This window comes from Medicago truncatula, chromosome 3, assembly GCF_003473485.1.
Source record: "Medicago truncatula cultivar Jemalong A17 chromosome 3, MtrunA17r5.0-ANR, whole genome shotgun sequence".
Lineage (NCBI taxonomy): Eukaryota > Viridiplantae > Streptophyta > Magnoliopsida > Fabales > Fabaceae > Medicago > Medicago truncatula.
In genome coordinates, this window is record NC_053044.1 from 36,871,833 (window position 1) to 36,881,625 (window position 9,793).

Below are 9,793 nucleotides of genomic sequence, written 5' to 3' on the forward strand. Positions count from 1 at the left end.
TGACCAATATCGGACAAAAGTCCAATTTAATTTTGGGAGCTTCTACGGTGCAGTCAGGAAACTGACTTTTTTGAAAAAATTAATTTTAATCTTAATGTTTGATTCATTTTTAAATCGTTGATTATTGATTAATGATCAATAGTAATTCATCTAGTAATGTTTGCAACATCTTGAACTTACATGTACTATTTTATCGTTGACATCTTTAACATGCAAACATAGTTGATGAGATTATGCGATAGTCTTAAGTATTACACTTCTTGGGGTGTTACACTTAAAACAAGGTAGGATAAAATTAGATTAAGTGCAGTCTTGTTAATCTGATGAATTGATAATACTATGGGGACTGAACTTTTGATGTCACCGTACAAATATTGGGGTACTACTCACTACACTTTTGATACTATAGTGTTGACTTCACAAAAGTCATTCTCATAACTTTGCCATAGAATTTTCCTTTTTAATTAATGGATCGCAAGGGTATTTCTGCCTACTTCTATGATATACACAATAAAACAAATTATAAAATTTGGATATTCATGAATTATTTCTTAAAAACTAATAGGCTTAAGCATCAACATTACGACTATGACACATATGCTTATGTTAATTATAAACAGTAGAAAGATTCTGTGTGTTAAGCACATCATGTGGATTTATTATTATTGATTGAACAAGAATAATAAAAAAATAGTAAACTTTAAATAAGAAATTGGGGGTCACGACTCAGATTACGCAACTTACCTGTTAAATATAATATATATTTTTTTATTTTTAACATCTCAACTCAAAGAAAAAGGGAAGAAGATCATTGGAGTGATGACACCATATAAAGACTTCCCAAACCCATCACCATCTTTAATTTCCACACAAAATATACAATTAATCCACCATTGAAAATTGCTAAGATATGAGAATGCATTTTCTCTCTTAATATATTTTTTTTCTTTTTACACATTATGATGACTCAAAATCCAAGGGAAAATACAACAGTTGCTTCAAAATTACTGGCCTAATAAGAATCAAAGAAGTGGATAACCACTGTAGCCAAGATAAAAATTACAAAGCCAGAACCAAAAGAAAAAAAAAAATCCAAGAGTTCATAGAGAAAAAAGAGGGAGCTAGGTATATATAAATATTTAATTAACATATTTAAATAATAATAATTTACCCAGGGACATATGGCTAATTAATATTGCATGCCATCAATTTATCCTTGTTTGGATATATCATATGCTACAAATTTGTGGCAACCACTTTAGACCCAGCTGCAACCACAACTTGTTTCTTTGATACCACAGAACACTTATCTTTCTTCTCATCTTGATTCATCTGCTGTTGACGACACTCTAGACTGCAGAAAGCACTATCTCCTCTGCAAATTTAATTTTTCATAAATTAATTCCAATTATCACACACCCTTCTATATCCACACAAAATTAATAATAAAAAAACTTAGTATGTATAATTAATAAAAAATAGTCTTGTGAACACATCTCATATAGTAAAATGTTGCAGAGACATTTGATACGTTAGGGCACAGGTTTGAACTTGCGTCTGGTATCAAACTTAGTATGTATAAGTTTCAACCAAGACTTTTAGATGAAAAAAAAAGTAGAGAGAGAGATTATACTTGTACATGTAGATGTCACGACCAGGTACCAAACGACGTTTACAGAGAAAGCAAGAGCGTAAGAAATCAGGGTTGTGAGTCATATCAGCTGAATTTCTTCTAAGGTTTCTAGGTGATACCATGGACATAACCCTGCTCTGATCTGAACCGTTGATTCCAGGAGAAGTTGGTGGATATGGACCGTACGGACCAACACCAGGTCCATGACGGTTGAAAAGGTTGTTGTTGTTATTGGGATCTTCTTCTGTTGTTACTGTGTTCAGATCGAAGGTTATTTCTGACATACTTGTTGTTCTTTTCATTGGTGGACGAGGTCTCTTCCCTAACATCATCTTCTTACTTCTTTTGTATTAGTAAAACCTTACTTGAAGAAGAAGAAGAAGGAAGATGAATGATGAAGAAGAAAAGAGAGAGTGAGAGAAGAAAAGAGTGAAGCTTAAGGGGATAATAAAACAATAACCTAAAACTGAGGAATGAATCTAAGCCGTTGATTATAAGATGAGTGTGATATTCATCATTAAAAAGAAATGAAATCTCACGTCAAACACATCCTTTTCAAATACAGTACTATACCATCCTTTTCATTTTAATTATTAATTATTGTAACTATTCGAGCTGCATTATTATTATGATTATTCGAGTTGCATTATTATTGTTGTTGTGTTGTGTCGTGTGTGTTAGTTTTCTTTTTGAATTTTATAATGTCAAATTGCCAATTGTACTGGAATTGGGAATTGGGATTCTTTGGATTCGAGTGTCCAAAATAGAAGTCACTTTGTGTTAGTCTTATTGGCCAACCAAATGTTCGCATCATTGTACGAAAGATTGAATGGAATCTACCGCATATAGTAATAGTAATTCAATATTTTTCAACGGATTGGGTAAGAATAATGTGCTCATCTTCATCGTAATTAGTTTCATTTTATTCAAACTCATTACATCATTGTGCAAAATTAACGTTTTGTTCTTATTTATAACCGTGGGAACATATGAATACGCTAGTGTGTGAATTAAAAAATTGTAAAAGACACATATCGGAGATACACACAATATTGGTGTGTATATATATATATATATATATATATATATATGCACTAGAGGTCCTCGTGGTAGGGACAATGCATAAAATATGCAAGGTTTTAATTTGAACTCAGGCACCACCAAAAAAGAAAAATATATGCACTAGAGATAAGCTGTTAAAAAAAATATATGCAGTAGAGGTAAGATATTTAGGGTGTGCCATAAGACAAGGCCGTATATTAGGTAGGACGAAAAGAGCAACCGTTCTAGGCCCTAAAAGATAAGTATAGAATAAGTTCTAAAAATTTTAAAAAGTGTAAGGTATAATATTATACTTTAAAAAATAGGCTTAATAGCAGTTATGGCCCCCCTAAGTATTAGGAAGTTGCAATTTTGACCCCTTAACAAAATAAAATACAATTCAGCTCCCTAAGTATTGCCCATTTTACAGTTTTGGCCCTCAGGTCAATTTTAATCAAGTCAATGCTGACGTGGACGGCACATGTGTAATTTTTTTTAATTATTAAAAAATAAATAATTTTTTAAAATTAAAATAATAATAAAAATAAATAAAATATAGCAATGAAGACTATGAATCTAGTATGATTGTTGTCAAAAAGTCTTACATTTGATATGAGTATAGAGTTGACACTTTATAACTTCCAATAAAGTGTCGTAACTTTAGATAAAGACAATATAATGAGAATGATAATGATGAGCAAATAGAACCACTCGATAAATCTTTTAGATTCAGACATATTTTAATGGTTGTTGATATGATAATAACTTCAATGAAAAATAAAATTGAGCAGTTAGAAGTATTTGAAAGTATTGTTGGTTTTTTATTTGACGCAAGAACTTTGAAATCATTGGATAATCATTTAGGTGTAGGTTACAAGATCGAGACAGTTTGGCAGCAAGTTTACACAATTTTTTCATTTTTTAACGATATTAAACGTTGTGGAGGCTTGTATGTGACATACATGATTTTTTTTTTCTTTCAGAAAACAAACTACACTTCCTGTCAAAAAAACAGAGCTACACAAGTTTTTTTCTTTCTTTCGTTGCTTTTTTTCATTGTGCTCTACTTTCTTTCCTCTTTTTTAATCGATACTTTTTTAATTTCTTTAGCCAAAAAATATTTTAATTTATTTTTGTAAAATTTAACTTTTATTTTACCTTTTTTTAACGTAAGAGGCCTCATTTTAATATTCACTTTAGGCCACATAATTTATTGGACCGACCCTGATGTTTGCTTCGCGGCCTGTATGTTTTAGCTAACTCATGCGTCGGCCTTAAACGAGGTTTGATCAAGTCGTTTGTTTCCCAACGATCGCAAAATTTGAGACATCCTTTTTTAATGTTGTTTTGGTTTTCACATTATATAAAGGGTGCTCATATCTCATTTCGATTCATACTAAAACCCGCATTTTCGAATTTTCTCTTTTCTCCGTCTTCAGCTCGGCGCGCTTTCGAGCCACTTTTTCATGTTTCTGTGTACCATATATATATGAGCGTGTATTTCTAGCTAAGGGATCCCACAGAGAAGTGAGACTCTAATACATAGCTAGATTGTTTCATCCTTTAGATGTTTGATTAAAGATCTGCTTGCATAATTTTTGGGCAGGTGTTGCGAAACTTCTCAAAGGGAGTAACCTGGTACGTACTCACCTAGTAATCTCTTCGATAGCTAAAATGTTTCTAATTTTTATTTTATCAAGTTACAACAATCTCAAGGCATTTCTTTTCCATCATGTCTACCAAAGAAATTATTGGCTCTGGATTTGATGTTCCTGACTACAGAAAACTACTTCGGTTTGATGGTAATCACTTCAAAAGATGGTAACACAAGATGGTGTCCTTCTTGACAACATAAAGGTTGCCAATGTTTTGAAGGATGAGATCCGGTAGTGTTTGAAATAGATGAACAAGTAGAAAAAGATAAAAAAAAAGCTTAAGAAATACTCATTTGGAATGAATACAATTACCTCTAATAGAATTTTATTCTTAATGGATTTTCTGACGATTTGTATGATTACTATAGTGTGTGTGAGTCTGCCTAAGAAGTTTGAGAAGCTCTAAAAAAGAAGTATGAAATTTTGGAAGTTGGTGATAAAAAATATGTTGCAAGTATCTACCTGACTACCTCAAATATGAAATCATTGAGGTAGCTATTATCACTTGAAGTTCTGAAGTTGCTATTATCATAGGAAAAAAATGCTCAGATGACTAGTTTAAAGTAGCTATTATCATAGAAAAAATTACCCTTCATAGAAATACCTCAAAAATATTATTCGAAGAAACAAAACCGATGAATTTTCTCTAAAAAGTATCATAACCCACCTCTGCTTTGAGGAATATTATAGAAAGCAAATAAAAAATGTGGAGTGTTTGTCATCTCGAACAACAATAATAGAAAGAAATTCACATGTGACGATCTTAAGTCGGTTGATAAACCTTTTAAGAATCAGAACAAGGCTATGAATAAGAACTCCAACCATAACAAGGGAACCTTTAAGGATCCAAAATGTAAATCGACAACCACCTTCAAGAAATGACACTAGGTCACAATTCACTTGCTATATATAGTTGTGGGAAACAAGATCATATATACTCCGCAAGCCACCTTGAGTGACTAGTAATTAATTACTAGGATTACTAAGATCAACTATGTTGGTGGATCAAATTGTTAGTGGATCGACACTGGTGCCTCACACCATATTTGTTATGATCATGCTATGTTTAAAACATACAAAGGTGCTCAAGATATGAAAATGTTGTTGGGACATCCGCACATCATTAAAGTTGTTGGAATTAGAGACGTGGAGTTGCAATTCACATCCCAAAAAAAAGTTATTTCTTAAGGATGTGTTGTATGCTCCAGAGATAAGAAATAATCTAGATTCTCAATTTCTAATGAACGAGGTGTTGATGATAATAATAAAAAATGTGGAGTGTTTGTCGTCTCGAACAACAATAATAGAAAGAAATTCACATGTGACGATCTTAAGTCGGTTGATAAACCTTTCAAGAATCAGAACAAGGCTATGAATAAGAACTCCAACCATAACAAGGGAACCTTTAAGGATCCAAAATGTAAATCGACAACCACCTTCAAGAAATGACACTAGGTCACAATTCACTTGCTATATATAGTTGTGGGAAACAAGATCATATATACTCCGCAAGCCACCTTGAGTGACTAGTAATTAATTACTAGGATTACTAAGATCAACTATGTTGGTGGATCAAATTGTTAGTGGATCGACACTGGTGCCTCACACCATATTTGTTATGATCATGCTATGTTTAAAACATACAAAGGTGCTCAAGATATGAAAATGTTGTTGGGACATCCACACATCATTAAAGTTGTTGGAATTAGAGACGTGGAGTTGCAATTCACATCCCAAAAAAAAGTTATTTCTTAAGGATGTGTTGTATGCTCCAGAGATAAGAAATAATCTAGATTCTCAATTTCTAATGAACGAGGTGTTGATGATAATAAAAAATGTGGAGTGTTTGTCGTCTCGAACAACAATAATAGAAAGAAATTCACATGTGACGATCTTAAGTCGGTTGATAAACCTTTCAAGAATCAGAACAAGGCTATGAATAAGAACTCCAACCATAACAAGGGAACCTTTAAGGATCCAAAATGTAAATCGACAACCACCTTCAAGAAATGACACTAGGTCACAATTCACTTGCTATATATAGTTGTGGGAAACAAGATCATATATACTCCGCAAGCCACCTTGAGTGACTAGTAATTAATTACTAGGATTACTAAGATCAACTATGTTGGTGGATCAAATTGTTAGTGGATCGACACTGGTGCCTCACACCATATTTGTTATGATCATGCTATGTTTAAAACATACAAAGGTGCTCAAGATATGAAAATGTTGTTGGGACATCCGCACATCATTAAAGTTGTTGGAATTAGAGACGTGGAGTTGCAATTCACATCCCAAAAAAAAGTTATTTCTTAAGGATGTGTTGTATGCTCCAGAGATAAGAAATAATCTAGATTCTCAATTTCTAATGAACGAGGTGTTGATGATAATAAAAAAAAATTCATCTTAAATTGATCTTTTAATGATAACAAACTTTATTGAAATAAATAGATCAAGGTTATTCTAATATATGTTGTTTTCTAACAAGTTTCTTTAAGTGCTCTTTAGAAAATGATATTACAAATGCATATATATCGAAAGAAACAAGAATCTCAACAACACCAGGTGCTAAGAAGGACTTAAAAAATATCAGAAGCACTTCAGAATGAGATCAGAAGCGCTTTAGAATGAGATCAGAAGCATATCATGCACTACAATATTGAAGAACAAGACTCATTAAGAAAATATGAGATCAGAAGTTGATCCATGTCAATCTAATTAGGAACACAATTCTTCAATAAAAAGGAACTTTAGAATATACATCAGAAGCATTTCAGAATGGCTAAAACAGAAAGTTCACAATCGATGCTCGACATTGATTCTCATCTCATAAGTCAAGATCAATCTTTTTGAAAAAAATAATTGGAAATCAATTGTACTAAAGGTTGCAGATTAGGTAGATCATAATTGCAAGTCAAGAGATGCAAAAGATTGAAGTTATAAAGATCATAAGCAAATTAGAATGACATAAAAAGCAATGATTCAAAAAACACCAAAATAATTGATGGAAGAAACATGCCTAAAGGTGTACAAGAAGATCATAATCAAACATGAAGCTGGCAAGAGTCCAATTACATGGTCTATACATTATAGGAGGATCCAGCAAACCTCCAAGAAGTTTTGTCTTCTTTTGATGCATATTAGTGGCAAGAGTTCATAAATAATGGGATGGATTCTGTAGAGTGTAACAAGACCTGAAATTTAGTACACTTGCCTTCTTATTGCAATTCTATAGGTTATAAACAAATTTTGAAAAGAAACTAAAAACATATGGAACAATTGATAAATACAGAGGTGTTGAGATTTGGCTTCAAATTTGTGGTCCGAAAGAACAGAGAAATCGTGACACGAATTTGGCATCGTGACACGATTTTGTGATGCCGTGAGCTGGTTTGCAGGGTGCCAAATCGTGACACGATTTTGTGGAATCGTGACACGATTTTCAAACTTGCTGGTTAAGTTTTCAGGATAAGGTTGGTCGTATCTTGGGTCGTACGTATCAATCGTGACACGATTTGGAAATTGTGGCACGATTTTATCAGCTGAAGACTGGTATTTAAGTGTTCTTGTGCAGATTTTGGAGTAGAGCTTGAAGAGAGAGAAACTTGGATTACAAAGGAGAGAACTTTAGGGTTGAGTGTCTTTGTAGTGAGGATCTCTTGGGTTGAGAAACATTGTAAACACCTTGGGTAGTGAGATTTCACCATTGGAAGGATCAAAAGCTTCCTTTTGTGTCTTCTCTTTTAGGGTTCATTATTGAGAGAGTGGGAAACACAAATGGGTAGAAATTAGGACTTGTTCTTGTGTAAGCTTGCAAACTATTTTTCTTGTAACACTTTCATCATAGTGGATTGGAGAGCTGCTCTCTCCCCCAGATTAGGTCATATTGGACCGAACTGGATCAACAATCTTTTGGTGTGTTTGTTTCTTCTTTCATTGCTTATCTTTATTGTTTTGGTTATACTTGTGGTGTTGCTCTACACTAGACTAGGTCTGTTTTTTGTTGTTGTTGCTTGGAGACACTTTACACATTGATTACCACTTCCTTTTACTCCACACATCTTTGTTTACATTGGTGTGAGTTTGTCCGGATTCACAACAAGAGGCATATATAAACAAATTTTGAAAAGAAACTAAAACGTGACATTGGAAAACTTTTAACCGGGCCAATGTACGTGATGCAAAAATTGGTTTTATTCCATATATTCAGATTGGTCAGATCATTCAGTATGTGACATAGGTAAGCTACCACTTCCTACATATTAATGATTGTGTTGGTCTTATTACTCCTCTTTGTAGCCTCCGCCAACCTTCGTGGTGGTCCTTTGTCGCCTTATTTATATATATTATACGTTCATATGGCCTCGCTACTTACATCTGCATCAGAAAACCAGAGGTCTCATCAATGGTGCTCATATATATATATATATATATATATATATATATATATCAGTAGAGGAAACCCCTCAATCAGTCACTTATCTTTGAGGATGATAACTTCCTTTTTTGCAAGCTATCATTTCCGAAGTTGCTACTCTGAAAAGTATACTTGACACTTACGAGACATAATGGTCAAGCTATCAACTACTAAAAATCTGCAATAGCTTTTAGCCGCAACATTGATATTACTTGCTGAAATTATGTAAGAATATTCAAAACTGAAATTATGCATTAAAAATTGATACATTAATCACGAACCCTCAGGAAGCAACAAATATATGTAAACTCGATCAATTGTTTTATGGTTGTCTCTCTAGCTACCAGTTTTAATTTACATAACCATGGGATACAATACCAAACTAAATGTGTCATGTGTAGCTGTACGATAAAAGAAGACATCCATGCACGGTTTCCTTGATTGTGTACACTCCATCAAATGCTAGAAGGAAGTGAACCTTTGAAGCAAAATAAGTAGCAACATTTATTTGTGAGTGACAACTTTTCTAGCTTCATTTTTACCATTATTGCATTGCAGGTCTTGATGCTAATGCCAGATCTTGTTTCACATATATTATTTGGAGCATTTAGCGTACTCACAATGCTATCTTTGGGAGAGAAAAACGGTCAAGGAAACTAATACTTGTAAACTCACTTTGGATACTGTTTGTTACGACATGTGGTGCAACAATGCCCTTGGGGACCCTCCAACGCCATCTCAATGCTCAACAACTAGCTTAAATGCGATGTTGATTGCGCTTACTATAAAGTATGTATCACGGTCAAATTCAAATACTTTTTTTTTATCATCATCTAAATTGTACTGATTTTATTATCATTGATGAAATGAAGTGAGTTACATCGCCTAAAAGAAAAAGAAACTTTTATTTACATGTTTTGCCGTTCCTTCTAGGAATGGAAAAAAAATCATACGGTATTTCGTTTGACTCAATTAAACGAAAAGAAACAATAGTTTGAGACATCCAATTATCTTTTAATAGCATAAAAAAAAAATGCGAATTTG

The 9,793-nt window shown here is 33.1% G+C and overlaps 1 protein-coding gene across 1 annotated transcript; it reads right to left on the reverse strand.

Moving 5' to 3' along the window:
- Window positions 1-877: 877 nt before the first annotated feature.
- On the reverse strand, window positions 878-2,104 carry LOC25489418 (FCS-Like Zinc finger 5). Its single transcript, XM_013605397.3, has 2 exons — window positions 1,634-2,104; window positions 878-1,375 (listed from the first exon to the last, which is right to left on the reverse strand). Exons 1-2 carry the CDS (start codon window positions 1,963-1,965, stop codon window positions 1,237-1,239), a joined length of 471 nt encoding a protein of 156 aa, XP_013460851.1. The 5' UTR covers window positions 1,966-2,104; the 3' UTR covers window positions 878-1,236.
- Window positions 2,105-9,793: the final 7,689 nt, after the last annotated feature.

Excerpts from the sequence above, each read along its gene's own strand:
- LOC25489418 (XM_013605397.3), bottom strand. The coding sequence starts at position 1,965 with ATGATGTTAGGGAAGAGACCTCGTCCACCAATGAAAAGAACAACAAGT. Across the intron at positions 1,376-1,633 it reads CGTGACATCTACATGTACAA|AGGAGATAGTGCTTTCTGCA; the intron begins GTATAATCTCTC and ends TTAAATTTGCAG.